Source organism: Lineus longissimus, chromosome 5 (assembly GCF_910592395.1).
Source record: "Lineus longissimus chromosome 5, tnLinLong1.2, whole genome shotgun sequence".
In the NCBI taxonomy this organism is placed as follows: domain Eukaryota; kingdom Metazoa; phylum Nemertea; class Pilidiophora; order Heteronemertea; family Lineidae; genus Lineus; species Lineus longissimus.
Window position 1 is genome coordinate 15,677,252 of NC_088312.1, and position 22,567 is coordinate 15,699,818.

At 39.5% G+C, this 22,567-nt stretch overlaps 1 protein-coding gene and 1 long non-coding RNA gene across 2 annotated transcripts; one reads left to right on the plus strand and one right to left on the minus strand.

Moving 5' to 3' along the window:
- The first annotated feature begins 4,217 nt into the window (after window positions 1-4,217).
- On the plus strand, window positions 4,218-6,099 carry LOC135488393 (uncharacterized). The gene is made up of 4 exons (XR_010446963.1): window positions 4,218-4,341; window positions 5,201-5,275; window positions 5,419-5,499; window positions 6,037-6,099. It is a non-coding gene; the product is annotated as an uncharacterized LOC135488393 (long non-coding RNA).
- Window positions 6,100-21,374: 15,275 nt separating this feature from the next.
- LOC135488551 (uncharacterized) lies at window positions 21,375-22,325 on the minus strand. The gene has a single exon (XM_064773189.1). It carries the CDS (start codon window positions 22,323-22,325, stop codon window positions 21,375-21,377), a length of 951 nt encoding a protein of 316 aa, XP_064629259.1.
- Between the last annotated feature and the right edge of the window lie 242 nt (window positions 22,326-22,567).

The following is a 22,567-nucleotide window of genomic DNA, read 5'->3' on the forward strand; positions in this document are numbered from 1 at the left end:
CTGACCAAGCCAGTATTCAACTGTTACAAGCAATTACCCGTGCTCTGCACGGAGTTTTGGGCATAATAGTGTAGAGTCGAAGGTTATGAAGTGCCGCTCATGTGGTGTTATGTGAAGCTGCTTGTGGCGGCGTGCTGGATATTTACTAAATGCAATTTTTTAGATAAACGTTGTATACACTTTTAACTGAAGTATCTTCTGCCTAAAAATTTGTACTGAAAATCTGGGCTGAACGACATCACGGTTTGAAATTCTGTATTTTGTTGATATTGTGAACCATAAAAGTGTACTTCGAAAATGAGAAAGGCAACTTGTTTATGACTATGTCATTGATTATAATGGCAAACGCCTTTCGTAATAAGATTTGGAAATTTGTACTTGAGTTTGAAACTTTCTAATTGTGTAAATATGAATACGTATTAAACCATAAATTTCAGTATTGCTAATGTGAAGACAAAATAAACACTATGGATACAAAATGTCAGCAAAATTCGTTCGAATAATAACTGCACTACGGCATTGTGTAGAACGTAATTTCATATCAGAAACGGCGTACCCCTAGTAAGATAACAGTGTTGGCAATTGTCTTGGGGTCTGTCAAATCCCCGGGGACAAATCTGTAAAATCTGCATCAACAATGTACGTATACCACGTACTCATCAATTGGTCCTCCAATATCGGGAACAAACAAAATTCTTTAAAAAGTCGTGTTGGCAACTCGTTAAACAATAACAAGCCTTTTAAGGCGACGAAAGTTCAATTGCTGCAGGCAAGTCGACAGGATGGTGTTGAGTCAGGTGGGGCAATTGTTGACACGTTAGTTGACACGTTGCGGTTTACAAATATGTCGATGCCAGGTGACATCGTATCTATATGGCCTTCTAAAGCTCGCCTGAAATGACCGCCGACGGATGCAACTTGGAACCCCCTTCCCCCTCGAAAAATCCTAGATCCACGTCTGAGAAAGGTGTATTTCTGCTCCAAAATACGAAATTACAGGAAAAGAGTTACTGCTCTAGCAGCTGCATACTTAGCGAGAATCGGAATTTGGCCAAAAAAAGCTATCGGGAAGCGGGATATAGCCATTTTTATAACGGGGCGTTGTTATCCCCCCCCCCCTCCCTCCATCATGTCCATACGAGTTCACTAAAAACGCGGCGTAAGGCACCTATTCCATAGAGGTATACGGTATACTACACTATACGCGAACAATGGCTTCACAAAGGGTGCATGACCATGAAACTATTGTTCGCGTATAGTATAGTATAGGGGAATAGGTGCCTAAGGCACCTTCTCCATAGAGCTATACCCTATACTATACTATATGCGAACAATAGTTTCATGGTCATGCACCCTTTGTGAAGCCATTGTTCGCGTATAGTGTAGTATAGGGTATAACTCTATGGAGAAGGTGCCTAAGGCACCTATTCCATAGAGCTATACCCTATACTATACTATACGCGAACAATAGTTTCATGGTCATGCACCCTTTGTGAAGCCATTGTTCGCGTATAGTGTAGTATAGGGTATAGCTCTATGGAGAAGGTGCCTGAGGCACATATTCCATAGAGGTATACCCTATACTATACTATACGCGAACAATAGTTTCATGGTCATGCACCCTTTGTGAAGCCATTGTTCGCGTATAGTGTAGTATACCGTATACCTCTATGGAATAGGTGCCTAAGGCACCTATTCCATAGAGCTATACCCTATACTATACTATACGCGAACAATAGTTTCATGGTCATGCACCCTTTGTGAAGCCATTGTTCGCGTATAGTGTAGTATACCGTATACCTCTATGGAATAGGTGCCTAAGAGTTGTGCTTATATTCTCGGAAATCTCCGGCCACATTCTGGGCAATGGTTCTTCATTAACCAGCTGTGTTGACATATTTTGTTTCACTCTGTATTGCGAGATTCCCGAAAATAGAGTTTGTATTGGGGAAGTAAGTTGCAGTCGTTCTCCGACTTCATTACAATTTTCTGGTGATGTTATGCATATATTGAATTAATTTAATTGACAAACGTTTTATATTATTCCACTTGCATCATTACAATAATATTGGACCAGTGCGCACATTAGACGGATATAGCGATGCGGGCCAATCAAAACATTTCCAACTCTAAACTGACAGTGTTACCTACATGTCTATGGGCGGTTATTACCGCAAATAAAGACAAACCAAAGCAAATACACTTGTGTAGCATATCAAGGACACGTAGATTGATACTCCTATGTGTGCCACATCAAAGACATCTGGAATGCATGTTTTGTTTTTGTTTGATACAGCATACAGATAAAACTAGACCGCAACCTCCCTGGGATAGACAGTTGTTTTCATGAGCCATACACAGCACAGATAAGACATGACCGCAATACCTCTCTGGACCATACACCACGTCAAAGATAACGATGCGAAGTCAACAGGCGGCGCCACCGTCTTGGGAAAAGTAAAAACGATTTCGACAACTATAGGTTTTTGTTGATATAAGCGACTAGCGGGAAAATGCACATGTGTTGTTATGTCACTATTGCATCTATTCGTAGTAGACTGTCGTATTTTGAGATCCCCTTTCTTTTCAACATCATCAATCATACTAGTATATCATAACCATGGATAGAGATAAGTTAGAAAACTGTGTCAACCTCCTTCAACAAGTTGTTGGAATAATGGGGAGAGAGGTGGCGAATAACAACAACGTCAACAGGCATACGGCCGCCAGCAATCTACAGTGGCGCCGCCTGTTGACTTCGCATCGTTATCTTTGACGTGGTGTATGGTCCAGATGTCTTTGATGTGGCACACATAGGAGTATCAATCTACGTGTCCTTGATATGCTACACAAGTGTCTTTGCTTTGGTTTGTCTTTATTTGCAGTAATAACCGCCCAGGAGTATCAATCTACGTGTCCTTGATATGCTACACAAGTGTCTTTGCTTTGGTTTGTCTTTATTTGCGGTAATAACCGCCCATACAAGCCTGCGTTTCGACCGAGTGTGCAGGTATGGTGCGAGTTGCTTGTATAAAGTGTACCTGAATTATTTCTTGGCGCGTAATACTCGTTATTATAACTATTAACTGTCTTTGTCGCTGTCCCGGCTCACAAAGGATCGGTACAGTATATGAATAGGCCTACCTATTTGGACAGCTCGGATAGTGAAAGACCATGCTTTAATTGTTACTAAAAACGCCAATGCGCGTCAAACCTGAAAAAAAACCCATCTAATTGATGTGTTCATTGATTGATGGCCCGATAATATTGAAATGGCTACTTTGACTCAAACGGTTAATCGTACAGAAAAAATCCAATCCCGCCGCTCACGATCCAATATTTCCGAATCGTACTAAATAAATAGGACCGGTTCTATCCACTACAATTTTTATCCTAGGAACATATTTCATCCAATTTCCCGTCGTTCACGATCAAACTTTTTGGTCATATTTTTTTGGTCAAATTAAATTTGATCGTGAACGGCGGGCATAAGCCGACTTCGGACGGCGATCCTTTGTTCAAGGGTCAGTGCAAACTTCTTCGAATTTGTCTATCAACGTAATGACGTAATTGGTGAAATAACAACGAGTAGTAGTGAAACAATATTGCGCAATGTTATTTTGGTAGAAGGATGTGGCAGTGAAGGGACTGTGTGCATGCACTTGAGGGAGTGTGTTCATCCAGATAGGCATGTTTGAAGAAGAGGAATCGGCTCCAAAACAATTTAAACAATGAGTGCGCACACTCAGAAGATGTCACTCGTCAGAAGGCCTTAGCTGACTTTGGACAATGCCTAGAGACACCACGATCTGGTCAGCACCAAAACAAACTTCTTCGAATTCGTCTATTTATAGGACCTTTGCATCATTGCCAGATATGCCGGCACCACCTAGGGTCGCCAAAACCGACCATGTTTACAATAGATCTTCACAGAAAAGGATGCATCTTGGCTCGAGACCACATTCGAAAGTCGGTCAGCCGGTAGCATATGTGTGCACAGCATGATGCACTGTCAAGATGTTTTACCAAATACAATTTTTTAAAGGATATTTGATTGACGGGACGCAATAGCATCGGCCAGCATAACCACGGCAATGACGGCATGAAAGAGGCTCGGCATCTCCAGCACATATCGTTTAAGATATGTTTCAAATCAGTTGCAAAAAAAAGTTCTACCACTTACATGTATTTCTTTTTGTTTTGTAGATTATGATTGCATTGGGTTACCGAATCTTGGTAACTCATGTTTTTTAAATGTGGCATTGCAGGCCCTCCGTGCCACCCCTGGGGTTTTTAATGCCACTCGTGCCCACACTCAGTGTTTTGAAGAATGTAAAATCCGTAAGTATTTACTAAAATTTTAATACAGCCTTTTATTTTACAATAAAATACTCTTACTACTGTTGTCCATTCATGATAAATTATTTGTCCGCATCGTTTTTGGGCTATGGATAATGGAGTGTAAACGAGTGGACTGGATGGTCAAACTTTTTCAATACAAATTTTTGATTTAATTGATCTGTTATCGCTTGGAATTGAAAGTCATGGCATCGGTCGTTTTTTTTAAAAGACTGCTTGTCATTTTTTGGCATGTGATATTTGACCGATTAGATCCTAACCGGCCGATATCCGACCACTGATTTTTGTCTGGTTTCCTAGCCCAGCTGCCTGCCTGTACGTACCTAATCTCAAGCAACACCATCGCCATCATGAAACTAAGGCTGGTTTTCGGGCGGTTTAGGGATATGCAATATACTTGTTTTCATCCGTTTGATGAAATAATACTAGTGAAATTAATTAGCTGTCTTGTACATGGGGGGAGGGCATTTGGAGGTCGTTTGGGGTGAAAATTGCTGAAATACTGGGAAACACTAAAAAAAATTCAAGGATTTAAAGTGTTAAAACAGAATAAAATCTTTTTTTCATCTGACTCTGAGTTGGGCTTTGTGCTGGGTCAAACTTCTTTTCTTAAAATTCATACATTTTTGATGTATGAAGTTCAACTTCATACACAAGCTCAGCTCCTGCATCATCCAGTCCATAAAGCTTTTTACTTCTCGTGCTACATGTATGTAAAGGCAAAAAAGGTTTGACTGTCATTGTCTGCACTTAGACAGCCGCAGAAACGTTTCTTATGTCTTTATGATGAATATGATTGTCGAAATGTTTTCAAAGGATTCAAATTGTTATTTTTTTGCAGAGTGTGTGATAAACATGTGTAAAGAAACCTTTCGTAAGAAGCCAGAAGAGCTTTACAACAATCTTGGACTGGGAGGTAAGAAACATGCAATTTTTAAATTGCCTTTTAACCATTCATGACTCTTCTCCATCAGTTCATCTTCCGACTTCGTCATGGACAATTTGCACAGCAAACAGCAATTAGATACCTTTCATTTGACAAATGTTATGTTATTTCAGATGGAGGCCATCATAAACTTCTTGTAGGATGAGTTGCCGCAGACAGAGATGAAAACCATGATGAATGTCTGTGAGCCAGAGGTGGGTCTGAAATTTGACAAATGGTCCGCCTAATTGATGGTATCTCTCCATGAAAGTACAGCACATGACAGGCGAGAAACTTGAAGCGAATTGGGTTAAACTGACCGGCTGCAACCAAATACAGTGCCTAGAGATGATTTGGATCACTTCATGCATTGTCCTGTCGATAGTCATGAAACAATAAAAGACCTACATACAGAGATGGGTACATTTTCAGGCATATGGAATAATTTCTGCTCAGAGGAACGATGTGGCACAACGTTTGAGCATCAACATTGTGATCGGGAGGTCCTGGGTTCGATACCCGGCATGTGCCACTTTGTAACTCTTGCCTTCTGGATAGGCTGGGTAATGAAAGCTCTTTTAAAGCGCCATATAAAACTCCTTGTTATTATCGTTATTTGGGCTGATTTTGTTGGGAAACACGAAAATATGTCACTTGATTGTCCACTGCATTCTTATTATACACTTAATTTTTTATCAAAGTAAAGCATTATCATCACATCATAGATAAAATTTTATAATTTGATTTTCCAGGCTATGATTTGTTTAGTTCAACCATGCGTGGGACTTAACAAAATTGAGGCGGAAATGTTCTTGAGGCAGTGTCGGTGTATGGAAGAAACGGAAACATTGGATTAAGGATTTATTTCATGGTGAATTACACAATCACAAATGGATTACACACGTTCTGGATTAGACTAGTTCCTGCTGCAACTGACATTTTTGCAGGTGCCCACTCGTAGGCGATTCCTTGATGTCTTCCTTGGATTTTACATGATATTATGTCATTTTCGCCAACATCGGGTTTTGGCGCCAAGACGTTTGTTCCTGGAACGGTTGATTTAAATGCCGAATGTGGTCAGTTTTAATTTATATCGCAGGTGTCTACCCAAACAATTTTAGATGCTTTCTGCTGAATCTTCTACTACTACTGTTTTTACTGGGGTTTCATCGATGTTTTTTGGTGGAGTGTGACTCTAAAGTAAATAGGCAGCTTGTTATGCCCCCGCCAATGCGTAAAGCATTGCGGAGGCATTATGTTTTACCGATGTCCGTCAGCCGGTAGGCATCAGGCGTCTGTAAACTTTTCGTTTCCGCTCATTTTAACGAGAACGCTTTGAGTAATAACCATGTGACTTTTTGTGTGGGTAGAAAAAGATAACGTGTACAGCGGGCATTACAGACCAATAACTCTTTCACGATGTCAACTAAACCCAGTCAGCTATGACACCAGCTGCCCGGGGTTGTCTGAAAAACACTTCACTTTCCTTATGCACCAACTCAATGTGCTCACCGGGGCATATGCTACGCCCTGCGTTGCTCTTGTTATTGCAGTATTTTTGTTCTTCCTCTGGTTCACCTATAAACTATTTTTCCAATCTCCAATCATGTTTGCTGCTTTAGCCATTTTGTTTCAGCTCTTAGATAGTAGAAAAACGTGTTATTCATTATTTCTAGTAGCACAAGTCCTTGCACGAAATACCTTTCCCGCCATAATATCAGTACCAAGACGTCACAGGGTAGGTCCTAACTCCAGGAAACGCCTTACTAGTGCACTGTTCCACCTGAAAAGGGTCACTGCTTGGAGAGCTAAATGGGGTCAACATCAGAAAAGCGCGATAATTCAGTCTTTGGAATTTTTCCTTTTTTTGTGCAATTTGTTGATGGAAACTACTTATGTAGAACAGGGGGTGACTGGGCAGCGGACAGCTGGGTAATATTGCCCTTAACCTCTTGCCTCCCTAGAGGGGACGATATATCGTCCCTGTATTTTGTCTCGCGTGGGAGGTACGATATATCATCCCTATACTAATGCTTTAGTATAGAACTCGCGGTACACGCAAGACGCTATTGTATGTTCGTGTCCCTGGTGATCTGCAGAAGACTAGGTTTAGTTTCATTCATAGTTTTCAGAGGGCGCTGCAGTTTGATTGGCGCTTGTGCAGCGTCACAGTACTGAAGAACTGATTAGCATATAAGTTAATATTATGTTGTATTATTCGATCAATCAGTAATAGACAATAGTCAAAGGTTATCAATCAAGTTACGTTGATCATTAACAGGTTGTAACTGCATCAATTACAGTTCCATATACTTTGTTCAAATCAGAAAAAACAATCAATTAGAGCAAAATCAATCAAAAAATATTGATTATTTCTTATTATTGATTACCTCTTACCCAATTGATACCCAGAAACAACGCCAATTGATAGCCAAGGTAATCAGCTTTACAAAAATGTATGGTTTTATTAATCAAGGATGCATAATGAAGGAGGTACAATATTTAAAAGTATTTTTACGTTATCTATATAATAATACTGGAAGGGGGACGAATAAACTCACACTTGCCGATGTTGTTTTGCCTCGAAATTCGGCATGGTTGTTTGGAATATACTCTCCTGATGCAACGTATATGGCAAGCCAGAGTGGACACAATTCGTATTTTATATCCTTATATATTGTTATTTTATGTGGATATATATTCATATTTTATGTCCATATATATTCCGACCAATCAGAATGAATTTCTTTATATGCACAATAATTCATTTTATATACACATAAATTCCATTTTATGTCCACATAAATTCAATTTTATGTCCACATAAAATCCGATTTTATGTCCATATAAATTAGATTATATCTACACATAAATTAGACCGGACGAATTTATCACCACATAAATTCCCATTTTATATGGATATAAAATCAGCCAATCAGAATGCCGCTTTATATGTGCTTATATATTCCACTTCCGTATTGAAAACTTCTACTTCCGTATTAGAATCGGTCACTTCCGTATTAAAATACTTTTGGCCAATGGGAACCATCGTTTCAGTTGCGCGCGCCAATGAAACGATGGTTTCCCATTGGCCAAAAGTATTTTAATACGGAAGTGACCGATTCTAATACGGAAGTAGACGTTTTCAATACGGAAGTGGAATATATAAGCACATATAAAGCGGCATTCTGATTGGCTGATTTTATGTCCATATAAAATGGGAATTTATGTGGTGATAAATTCGTCCGGTCTAATTTATGTGTAGATATAATCTAATTTATATGGACATAAAATCGGATTTTATGTGGACATAAAATTGAATTTATGTGGACAAAAAATGGAATTTATGTGTATATAAAATGAATTATTGTGCATATAAAGAAATTCATTCTGATTGGTCGGAATATATATGGACATAAAATATGAATATATATCCACATAAAATAACAATATATAAGGATATAAAATACGAATTGTGTCCACTCTGGCTTGCCATAAACGTATAGTTCAAATCGCTAATCATACATGAAAAGTATTAAAATTTAAAGATTTTATATAGATTTTTCCCCGTCTCAGTCTTACTCCGACCGCCATGTTTTCGCAGCAAGTGTCAGTAAATTTTTGAAGATCGACCATTTTGCAACTTCTTTTTAAGCCCTCGATTCGACTATACGATTCGACATGCATTTTTAAACTTGCTTCCTCGGCACCATTTGTCAAAGTCAGCGGCCAATTTATTCTTGCATTTGTCAGGAAAACGCAAGAACTCACTTGCTAAAGCACTCATTTGCGATTTCGCTGGAAGTTTCTCTACGCGTTGCTAATGACGTCATCACAGAGAGAATCACACCGTTCGAATTTGTCGACTGCATGTTGAGCAAGGCGAGTGCAATTTTGTCGTTCTAAAAAGGAAATTTCCCACAAATAATGACTGCATGCCGGAATATCTGATCGACGCCGCGCCGACAAGTTCCTATCATAATCATATTCATAGGCCTAGCCGAGGGTGGTGGTAGCCGGCTGGGTCCTATCATGCAAAAGACAAAAGTCAATAAAGAAATAAATGCGTGTCCGGCAACGCCCCCACACCTGGCCTTTTGGGTGACTCCAGAAACTACCGGGCCGATTTCTTCAAAGTTTGGTTTTTATATTTCAGTAACCATGGTTACGATATAGGGGCCATTTTGCGTACTCCAATACGATAATTTGCTGTACATTACTTTGTATCACCTATGCGTACACGGGGGGGGGGGGGGGGGGGGGTATCTAACAAATTGGAAAAATGTGTGTACATACTGAACGGATGACAAACAAAACACGGTCAGTGGCACAACCTATGATAATATAGGCCTGCCTTTCAACTCTAGCTACCACCCGAATTATGCCCACTACACGGGTTATGCTAGTTTTGAATAAAACTGGTAAAAAATCTCGGTACATCGGGTTACATAGGCCTCGGGAGCCAAATGGTTAATAATGCCTAAGGTCCTTTAATAATTTTGATACCAACCCAAGTGCTTGAATTGGTTGGAATACCATAACCTATGCAGACACTTGAGGGCCATTTACACAGAACCAGTGATCTTGACCGATCCAGATCATTCTAGATTGGTTTACTGCATTTAACCTATTGACTCCCAAAACTTGAAAATCACGGGATCCCAGGGTGGCCACGTGGTTGCGAAATTGGGTCTGACTTTCACGATGTGTAGCGCCCGCATACAACCGCCAAGGTCCGGTAACGAGGCACCATCTACCCAGGCATGGTATAACTGACCCTACTATACATCAAACACGCTTAAACCAGCAATAAAATAGCGTCCCAGCTCAAGGGAATAAAAATATTACTAAGACCGACCTGTCGGTCGTTGGGGAAAAAACATTATTTCAAAATGACTGACTGGTCGGTCACCGGGATTCAAGAGGTTGACTGCGCACCATTGGTCATTCGCAAGAAACACAATGTTTAAGTTTTGAATATAAAGTTAAAATAAAAGATTGGGGTGTGTCATGTAATAAAGCCATGTGCGTATTCATTTACGCGACACTCGTTAATCATCTTCTGTAATAATTTGTTTGAGTAATCTGGGAAAGTTTTGAAAAATGGCGTCCATAAGTACATCTACATTCTTCGCTCGTGCCTCATCTCAACTAGAGCCCTTTGACGAGAGATAATGGCTTTTTCTGGCATTTATCTAAAAAACTTGACTTTCCTGAGAAACGTGACCGTGCCCAAGTTGTAGGGTAATTACTCATTTCTTCAGGTCCCAAGATAACATTCACTGAGTTAAGTTGAAATCAGCGTGACAGTGAACTGAATGGCTGCAAGAATTTCCAGCAAGTACTTGTACCGGTAATATTTTGTCTGACAACAACCGTTTTTGGGCCTTTTGAGCTTATTTGACCTTATTATATACGAGAGTAGTAGACAGATCAAGTTGTTTGAAAGACATAATTTTAAAAGCCCTTGTCCTGCAATTGCCACCGTGATAATGTATCTCAAGTGCCCCAGCCACATATGTACAAATGATAATCATGTTTGGCAAAATTAAATGTGTGGTGAATATTGAAAGTTCAAGTGAACACATTATGTAAAAGTGTATAATTACACAGCGAGAACTGTATAATCCCAGTAAATGATTTTTATACATATGGAAGTCATGAAGACTGTGAGTGTGAATTTTATCCTGATACTTAAAGGCAGAAAGGGAATTGAAGATAGTGACAAAAATGGTATTTTTTCCTAATGTTAAGTCGGGATCTTGGGATTATTGATTTCTGCCCGTTTCTAGTATTGTGAGGATGTATTTGGTCATTTGTTTTAATGCATGAATGAAGTAACCCGGATCGCAATTATTGAAAAATTTGTGTAGAAACTTCATTTGTAGTAGAGTGTGTATATCTGTTACTTCTAATGCTTTTAAAGTCTTGAATAAGGGTTTGGTGTGGGCAATGAGCAGAGCAGATAATAATAATGAAATGACCTGAAATCTATCGCCTTGTCTTTTATCTTTTTCACTAGGCTAAAGTTCATTTCTGCGACTCTTCTTTGTATCACAGTGACATCTCTGTGAGACCACCTTGTTGTCTGTTAAAGCACACCAAGACATGGCTCCAGAAGCAATATCTCTTTGAGAACATCTTGGTGTCTGATTAGGATTGCACACCGATGACTTCCCTCCATAAGGAACGCTCTAGACTCTATGAGAACATATTGTTGACCGATTGGGACACCACACTGAAGACATGCCTACATACCTTTGAGACCACACCGAACACATGTCTCAATAAGGTACATCCATTTGAGACCCCCTTTTTGTCTGATCAGGACAGCACACCATAGTCTCCATAAGTGACATCTCAATGAGACCACCTTGTTGTCTGTTCGGTGCAGCACGCACACTGAAGATATGGGTCCATAAAGGACATCTCTATGAGACCATCTTGTTGTCTGATTGGACAAGACATGTCTCCATAAGTGACATCTGTATGAGGACACCTTGTTGGCTGGTTGTGACAGCATATTGAAGACTTGTCTCCATAAAAGACATCCATTTGAGAGCACACTGAAGACTTGCCTCAAAAAGGGACATGTCTTTGAGACCATCTAGTTGTCTGATTGAGACAAGACATGTCTTCATAAGTGACGTATGCATGAGGACACCTTGTTGGCTGATTGTGACAGCAGATTGAAGACCTGTCTCTATAAGTGGCATCCCTTCGACAGCACACTAAAGACTTGCCTCAAAAAGGGACATGTCTTTGAGACCATCTAGTTGTCTGATTGAGACAAGACACCTTGTTGGCTGATTGTGACAGCACATTGAAGACCTGTCTCTAGTGGCATCCCTTCGAGAGCACACTGAAAACTTGCCTCCAAAAGGGACATCTTGTTGATACCATCTTGTATTCTGATTGAGACAAGACTATGTTTCCATAAGTGACATCTATATGAGGACACCTTGCTGATTGGGACAGCACATCGAAGACTTGCCTCCAAAAGGGAATCTCTTTATGACAATCTTGGTGTCTGATTGAGACAAGACAGTCATGTGTCCATAAGTGACACCTCCATGCGACATTTTGTTGACTTATTGGGAGGGCACACTGAATACTTGTCTCTATAAATATCATCTCTATGAGACTATCTTGTTGATTGATTGGGACAGCACACTGAAGACTTGTCTCCATCAGGAATATATCAGAAAAGAGGCGGCGGAAGGGGCTCTTTAGATAATGGCTGAAATTACAGCTAAAATCATTACGAATGCTTCCATTTCATTATATTTTGTTGGTAGGGCATAGATCTCAACATTATTTAGCATTCGGTGCAAATTGACTACGTTTGGAGGGTTCAAATGGACCCTTTCAATATTGGGCGGGGTACTTTTTGGGGCTATTTTCAAAAAATTTCAATTAAAAAACAAATTTACCGTGCGATGGACATATATACCAGTTTTATATGAATAAATGATTGTTCCAGATCATTTCCACCAAAAAAGTATATTTGCCATATTCGACTGATAAATCAGGTACAAAGGGTTGGGGTCTATAAGGATTTTTAGTTAAAGTTAACCGAAAAACCTAAAATTATGAACTATAGTTTTTTTATCTGTTTTTGGTATGAGGGGATTACAAATGATGAAACGTACTAAAACTAAGATGTTCAGTGTGAATTACAGAAAATATAAGGGTTAGATCGGTCAAAAAGGGCCAAAATAAGACCTAATGCAATACGCCTAAGAATTGCCTAAAATCACCTCATCCACTGGGACAATTTCCTGATATATTCCCAAGTCTGCACAGACCTAATTCAAGACCAACGGTCTTTTACATTTTTCTCGGTTGTTGGTGGTGCCGAACAAGTTGAAAATGCCATTTTCTGAAGGACAGTCACAATTTTGTCTTCCACATCATTTGTTTTTGTTAAAAAATAACTCAAGTGTGGTTTTTGCATTCAAACCAGTTTTCCATGCAGAAAGGAACACTATATATCTCCTTTGTAACAGAAAAACAATAGACCTTGGGATAAATCACAAATGAAATCAGAGAAAGTGTTAAAACAGACAAGGAGGAAGGATGTGACAAAGTTAAACTGTCCTTAGCTTAAGTGACTTTATATCATATGAACAAACTTTTATTTCAATATAAAGCCATGTTTCATGTAATATTATTATATTTCCTACCTTTACCGAACCATCAATGCAGTTTTTGAGCAACTGGTGAGGTCATCAGGGTTAGGGTTAGTGTTGGAACACAAAAAATTCACAATACACAGAAAAGTCAGAAGTGGGTGTGATCAGGGCAGCACCGTGATTCTAACATTTTCTGCTCGTTAAATCAGACATTCTCGGATTCTACTAGCTAGCCCAAGACATTGCGATGATGTAGGCTCTGGTCAAGGTTTAATATCGATTGATGCAAATTTTATGTTATGTTTTGCCTTGTTTTCATGTTCAATCTCCCTCGTTTGAAAAAGCCGGCTGACATGTCATTGTCTGTGTTTATACACGTGCATTTATTTAGACCTAAAATACACAGTCTCAGGGCAGCTAGTGCGCGCGCAGCTAACACGCGCACATGAGCCTGCGGCGCCTAACGGCCAACCCTAAAACCAACTACTGCTTTTAGCGTTATTCCAATGTTAGTGCCCTCACAACCGTAGTGTCACTCTCCAATAACTCTGTTTTATACGGGTCTGTGAAGTTAGCTCCCAGTTCCCATTTCCCAGTTCCTTATTCGTGCCCATTTTGAAACATGGTATGTTTGGGTACGAATAAGGGTATGTTTGGGTACGAATAAGGAACTAGGAAATGGGCTAAGCATTTCCCAGTTCCCAATTCAAATTTCTTTCAAATATTAACCCTCCACAGTCCGATAACTCAACTTGGCGGTTTTAACCCTTTCCTACCAAGCTCCCGATTCAACTATCAGTGACTTTAACCCTTTCTGACTCCATTTCCCGGTTCAAAATGCCAGCTCCCTATTCGTCTTGACTCATTTTAACCCTTTATAACTCCATTTTCCGATTCATTTACAGTCACTTTAACCCTTTCTGACGCTATTTCCCGGTTCAAAATGCCAGCTCCTTATTCGTCTTAACTCCTTTTAACCCTTTATAACTCTATTTCCCGATTCAAATGCTGGCTTCCGATTCAGCTACAAGTCACTTTAACCCTATCTGACTCCCGGTTCAAAATGCAAGTTCCTTATTCGTCTTAACTCATTTTAGTCATTTATAAGTTTATTTCCCGATTCGAATACTGGCTCCCAATTCAGCTACAAGTCACTTTAACACTTTCTAAGCCCATTTCCCGGTTCAAAATGCCAGTTCCTTATTCGTCTTAACTTTATAACTCTATTTTCCGATTCAAACGCTGGCTCCCAATTCAGCTTGAAGTCACTTTAACCCTTGGAGCGACCAGGTGTGCTTATAGCATAGACGAAATCACATGGACTCAGGATTTGACTTTTTCTATAACTCAAACGTTTATTCGTAATTCCACAACGTAGATTGGTTTTGTTATTTGAATTCTGAAAAGACACAATTACAAACAGTTGTTTACAATTTGGAATATACATCTTATGCAATAAACTAGAACCAAATTATGAGGCTTACTAGTATGAACTATCACTATACATGAATGAATCTGTGTTGTAGTTCAACTTCCGAACAATAGACGGCAGCAGTGCATTGCCTATGTTTCTCAGCAAAACCCACGTGCGGGAGAAACAACCCACATTGAAGACAAATATTTCTGCTATAACACAATGCCACTCATTTAACAACTATTACCAGTTTCTATACATTCTTCTATATTCCTTAACTTACCAGTCTGCCCATATTATATCTATTGCTTGTCATGACAGCCAGACGTGTCTCACATCGGCTCTGACTTTTTCAACAATTACATGGACTTAATTCTTTAAAATGGCCAATGGACCTTTGCTCTGAAAATGTGTTAGTATCAGGAGATTGCCAGAAGTTGGTGTTAGTCGTCGGATATATGAAATAGTGATGATTCAGGCGGTTTTGTGAGCCATTTGTCCACAGGTATATCTTTCTTCGGTTTATACCTTTAATATGTACAGTGCATTTTGTACACTCGCCCACAACTAGGACGGATTAATTCGTTAAAAAAACGCAACCATGGGCAAGAACAAAGGGAATAAGCACTCGAGGCCGAGCTCCGGTTCGACAGGCATGAATACTCCGGACAAGCGGCCAAAGCTAAGTGAAACGACAGGTGAGGAAATTCCTGTTTTCGAGGACTTAGTCAATAGTGAAAACGTTGAGCAGGCTCTGCATGATCTTTTATCAGGCCCTAAAATGAAAACGCTCATAATGGGTTTCGTAGACAATGCGTTGTCCCTCTTAAAAGACGAGCTTATGAAAAACTGGGAAACTTCAGTGAATCGCTTAGAAGGTGAAATCTTCAACCTGCAAAAAGTAAACGACTCCTCGAAGGAAGAAGTCAGGCGTGCGCATATGGAACTTGATAAATTTCGTGATGAGAACATTGCTATGAAAAATCGATTAATCCGTGCAGAACGGGACATTGATGAATTAGAAATGTACGGGCGTCGGAATGGGATTCGCATATTTGGAATTCCAGAACGTGACCGTGAGAACTGTATCGATATAGGAGTCAAACTGTTTCAGGACAAGCTGAACATCGCGGTACCGATCACTGAGATAGGTAGAGCCCACAGAGTAGGGCGGTTTAACCGGGATCCCCGCACAGGGGCGAAACCCCGCCCGATAATCTTCAAGTTCGTGAGACACGAGATGAAAGCATTGGTGATAAGGGCACGGCGCCGCCTCAAAGGAACGGGTATAGTGATCAGGGAGGACTTGACTGCGTACAGGAAAGGATTAATCGATTCTGCCAGGGCGATACAGGGTGTGACTTCCGTTTGGTCAAACGACGGTCGGGTCACAGCACTCTACAACGGAGGGAAGCATATGATATCTTGTGAAAAAGACATTGAAAAACTGCGAGCCATCTCTAACTCTGGCTCATAGTTCCGATGGACTCTTCTGAACCAATATGTTCTTCGAACTTTCAGCGCATGATCTCTTGTGAAAAAGACATTGAAAAACTGCGAGCCATCTCTAACTCTGGCTCATAGTTCCGATGGACTCTTCTGAACCAATATGTTCTTCGAACTTTCAAGCGTAATGATCTCTTGTGAAAAAGACAGTGAAAAACTGCGAGCCATTTCTAACTCTGGTTCATAGTTCCGGTGGACTTTTCTGAACCAATATGTCATGATACTTGTACTCAGCTACTCGCTCTCTTAGATTGGACTCTAAAAAATATGAACCTAGATAATTCGGACTTTACGCTTTTGATCGTAATACGTGACAGGTACAGAACTTTTATTTTATTGCCATATTGCTTACTAGCCTCATCTCACCAAATCGCAATGAGTTTGACATACCTTTTCTGGCTCATCTTCTTCGAGCAACTGATGTTTATCTATCACTTAAATCTTAACTGTAAATATTTATCACGTCATTATTTTCCACAATTGTTAACCAACCTTTCAGCACTTTTAATTCTGTTTCCTTTGCCCATATACATGTACAGGATAAATTTACATATTGTTATTTCATCTCCACTATGTCATTTTATGACTGACACAATCGTATACATTGTTTCTTTTCTAGGCAGTTCACTCCACACCTACTTGTTCTCTCTTAATGACATCTCTCCTTGACTTTCTTATAGACCCAGAAGACAACACACAGGAACCTTTAATAAATCTAAAAGACTCCCCTTATATCTCAGATGATGACCTTCTAAAAATTAATACCCAAAAAAGTCTTGTATTCTTGAGCATGAACTGTCAAAGTCTTAACGCAAAATTTAATGAAATTCTACTATATTTGGAACGCTTAAAAAAGGAAAATTTTGAATACACCGCTATCTGCCTCCAAGAAACCTGGATCAAAGACAAATCCCTTGCTGATTCCCTTTATAAAATCCCTGGTTATACTGCTGTCCACCAACAAAGAACCTGCTCCGCTCATGGAGGCCTTACAATTTATATCAAAGAGGGCTATGATTTTAATATACTTTCAAACTTACCAACTCATACCTCATGGGAAAATCTATTTATTGAAATCAAAGGGAAGTCAACTAACCAAAGTAGAATAATCCTAGGAAACATCTACAGGTTGCCACAGCACAAAAACGAAAACTATTATCAATTTATAAATGAATTCAGCGAGCTGATGGTAAATTTCAAAAACATGAATAGCGAATGCTATTTAGCAGGAGATTATAACATTGATCTATTGAAAATCAAAGAAAAAAAGGCGATCAATGATTACATCGACAACTTATTCACACTATCAATCTATCCAACAATAACCCGACCGACGCGAATAACCCCACATAGTGCAACTCTCATTGACAACTTCCTATGCCGATTCTCAAAGACATTCACAACACTATCAACTGGTATATTAAACCATCGTTTTTCAGACCATCAACCTTACTTCCTGGAAATAAAAGATGACTGGAAGATTTGCAATGAAACTAACAATCCTAAACACATTCAATTCAGGAAATTCAACACTGAAAATATTATGAATTTTAAAAGAACTCTAAGTGTAACCCTAGCAAATCTCCATCATGATCCAACTTGGTCAACGCTGAGCATAAATGATAGCTTCAATAAATTTCATACCATAATTACCAAGTGCAAAGAGAAACACTTTCCACTGATATCTGTTAAGTTTAATAAACATAGACATAAAAAGGAACCCTGGATTACAAGCGCTCTTGTCAAATCAATTACGAAAAGGGACAAACTCTACAAAAAACTTAAAGGAACTCCAAGAAACTGTCAACTCTATGAAACAAGACATAATCAACTCAGAAATTATAATAAGATTCTAAGACGACTCATTCATGGAGCAAAAAGGTCATACTACACTGAGCAATTCAACAAATGTGCGAATGACAGCAGAAAAACCTGGTCAAATATAAACTCGATCATAAAGAAAAAATCAAACAATAAGGGTGAACAAATACCAAGTTCGTTCAGTGTAAATAATGTACAAACAACCGATAAAACAGTTATAGCCAATGGTTTTAATGACTTCTTTGTAAATATCGGTCCTAAACTTTCAAAAAACATAAAGCCTATCACCACTGATTTCAAACATTACCTTGATAATCAAAGAGATAAGACCTTTCAATTTACGAAAATAAACCGAATGGATATTGCTAAAGTAATTGACAATCTAAATCCGAAACCTAGCAGTGGCTGGGATGGTATATCCACTAAACTCTTAAAAATGTGCAAATTTGAAATTCTTGACATTGTCACAGCTTTAGTAAACCGCTCTCTTGAATCAGGCATTTTCCCAGACAATCTTAAAATAGCAAAAGTTATTCCGTTATTTAAAAAAGGGGAAAAAGATTCATTTAACAACTACCGGCCAATATCCCTTCTTCCATCAATCTCAAAAATCTATGAAAGAATCATACATGATCAACTCACTAAATATCTCGTCGACAACAAAATAATCTTTGAAAGTCAATATGGTTTCCGAAAAAAACACTCAACAGACCTCGCCGCAGCAGAGTTAATTGATAGAATAACTAAAACCTTGGATAACAACAAGAAATCAATTGCCATATTTATGGATCTGTCCAAGGCTTTCGATACATTGGATCATAATATCTTATTACATAAACTTAGCCTTTACGGTCTTACTGACTCTGCTCTAAATCTCATGAAAACTTATATATCCAACAGACGTCAATATGTTGATTTCTCTGGTTACACCTCCGACCATGCTGTCATTAAAACGGGTGTACCCCAAGGGTCGATCTTAGGGCCTCTCCTTTTTACCATTTACATCAATGATCTAAACAAAGCAAGTAAATTCTTCAATTTTATAATGTTTGCGGACGATACAACTTCACTTAGCGAATTACATTCTTTCTCTACCAAGGTAAACCACATATTAAACACCGAGCTATTAAACATAGCAAACTGGTTAAAAGCAAATAAATTATCTTTAAATATCTCAAAAACTAAATTTATGATCTTTGAACGAACACACAAAATTTTTAATGGCATCCTAGATTTACAAATTGAAGGCACGAAACTCGAATGTGTTGAATCGTTTAACTTCCTTGGATTACTTATAAATAAGGATCTTACTTGGACTTCACATATAAATCATATTTCAAAAAAAATATCAAGGGCAACCGGCATTATCAATTACTTAAAACATTTTATTCCACAGAAAATTCTAATAACGATTTACCACTCTCTTATCTCTGCTCATCTCAACTATCAAATATTATCTTGGGGCTATGATCACAACGAAATTTTAAAATTACAAAAGAAAGCTATTCGTGCCATTACTCTCAGTCATCCTATTAGTCACACTGACCCTTTATTCATAAAGCTGAAACTACTCAAACTACCGGACTTACACAAATTAATTGAAATAAAATTTCTCTATAGATTTTTAAAAAAGGATTTACCAGTGTACTTCATGCACAATTTTTTCTCATTTAACAGTGATGTTCATAACTATCCCACAAGAATTAATGATAAATTTAAAATACCAAATGTAAGACACGAATATGCCAAAATGACACCACGATACAGTTTAACTAAATTATATAATTCTCTCTCAAAACAAACTCTAAACAAACTCCACTCAAATTTTAGCTTAAAATCCTTTTCAACATACTACAAAAATGAAATTTTGGGTTCCTATAATAAAAAGTGCCAAATTCGCAACTGCTATGTTTGCGACATTCGTTAAACTTTTTTCGTCTTATAACTGTTATTACTCACTCCTTCACTGTAAAATAGAACTGTCTTGTCAATTAAATTGTAAATCCTGTATATAATAATTAACATTGTACTACATGTAATTCATAAGGGAGCAGGCATTAAGCGGCCAATCTGGTCTTGTTCTGCTCCCGACCACAATCAATATTATGTATTTCATTAATGCACCTTGTAAATTTTGTTGGTCGAATAAATATTCATATATGTTTAACATTGTTTTATCATTGATTTCTTTCCAAACACACCCGTCGTCCAATGGGCGTTTCCTTAGCAAATCGGAAAAACGCAAGTTACACATCTGGCTGAGTTCGACTGTAACTCTAGGGTCGGCTTAGAGTTCCTCAGGCGATGACATCATGCCTTAAATGCGCATGTCGAGTAGGGGTAGCACGCGAACGCAGTCGAGTCGGTTCGGGTTGATTTGGTTTGTTTAAACATGGCGGATATAGCGGCAATATACGAATTTTTAGACTACATTTTTCCCAATAGTACAATAGATGTAGAGCTGACAAGTCAAGAGCATTTATGGACACTATGTTTGTTCGCCAGAAGGAAATGGGTGCCCAAAATAACTGGATTTGCAGAAAATGTTATCCCGCAATTCAGTTTGCAGGACTTCAGAGCCCACTTCAGAGCTTGGCTAATCAAAATCAACTGTGAAATGTGGCAATTTCTCATTATTTCTGGTTTATTTCACCCGATAATAATGGCTTCACATAACAGCTGTCAATATTTATCAACAGCGTTATTACAGGAGTACACAATATTGGATATAACAATGTAAAAATCACGAATTTATCCCTTACGTTTTCGAGGCCGCCATTTTGTCACGTGCTTTTGTCGAGTCTGCTGAGTTCAACGCTCATGCCATCGAGGGTTGAGCCCGAGTAGCTAACTAGGTCAGATATGACGTCACTCGGGTCGGTACCCGAGGAAAAAATTAAGTTCGACTGGAGCTCGACCCGACCGAGTCCAACCTCGGGTTACAGTCGAACTCTGCCTCTCACAGCGCGACACCGCTGACGTCATCTTGGGACGCGGGAAATTTAAACTATTAAACAATCCCCCCTCCCCGCCGCTGACAGAGTCCTAGATTCCTATAGTCTAAGCGTCTAAGAAAGCGTAATCTAATTAAAGACCTTTGATTAAAAATGTCCTGCTTACAATAGCGAATTACTTGTCCATACATTCATACTACCAGTTACAACGTTTTATCAGATTAACTGACTTGGTTGCGCTCAATAACAACAATTTACATTTAGTCTTGATAACCCTCAACTGGATAGATGACCACAATTCTTGTAATCGGACGCTCATATCTACCCTGCGCGGTTTTGATGCGAACATTGCGAATCTTTCCGTCCTTTCCAGGGAACACCTCCAGCATGACCCCCTTGTTCAACTGACCGCGTATTGGATTCGGATCCTTGACCAAAACGTAATCTCCAACTGAGATGTCGCGTTGCGATTGGTGCCACTTACGCCGAGGCACCAGATTTGGAAAGACATCCTGATACCAACGAACCCACCATCTTTCGACCAGTTTCTGACAGAACTCAAACCTGTGGCGCGGGTTTTTTGTTTCGCGGAATGGACCCTGTGGAATAGTGGTGCTAGCACGACCAAGTAACAAGTCGTTAGGAGACAGGTATGGACCATCATCCGGATCGTTGGTGCTTCTACCAATGGGCCTCGAGTTGACCAGATCAGTGACCTCAAACAACACTGTTTGCAGTTCCATAGAAGCTAGACATTGATCTCCGATTGCTCGTTTTATCGCCAGTTTCGTTGTCTTGATCATACTTTCTGCGCAACCATTTTGATGTGCCGCTGTTGGTGTGAAGAACTGCCACTTCATTTGCCTGTCCTGGCAAAACTTCTTCAACTCCTCTTGGTCCCAACCTTCAACTGCGCGTCGCAACTCTGCATCTGCTCCAACCAGCTGACTGCCCCGATCACTCCAGAGTGTGTGTGGGTATCCACGTACTGTGAAGAATCTTCTGAGTACAATCAAGAAACCTTCTGTTGAGTAATCCGTCGCGATTTCGATGTAGACCCCTCTAACCATAAGGCACGTGAACAACACACCATAGACCTTGGCTGTCTTGTTGCGACTTATTCGAACATTCATCGGTCCAAATAGATCCACAGACGTGTTGTGGTATGGCGGAGTGTGTGGCTGTAGACGACAGAGAGGGAGATCAGCCATCACCTGTACCTCGGTCTTTCCCTCCCATTCTCGGCAAAAGACACATCTTCTTTTCACAATCTTTGCAAGACGAGTTACTCCCAGGATCCAATATTGCCGTCTAAATTTGGCTGCACATGCTGCGATCCCTGGATGGCCACATCTCTGATGAACATGCCTTACCACCAACGTTGATAGCCACGCCCCTGCCGGCAAGATTGGGGGGGCTGTGGGTATCGTATGACATCAGATGTCCCGTTCGT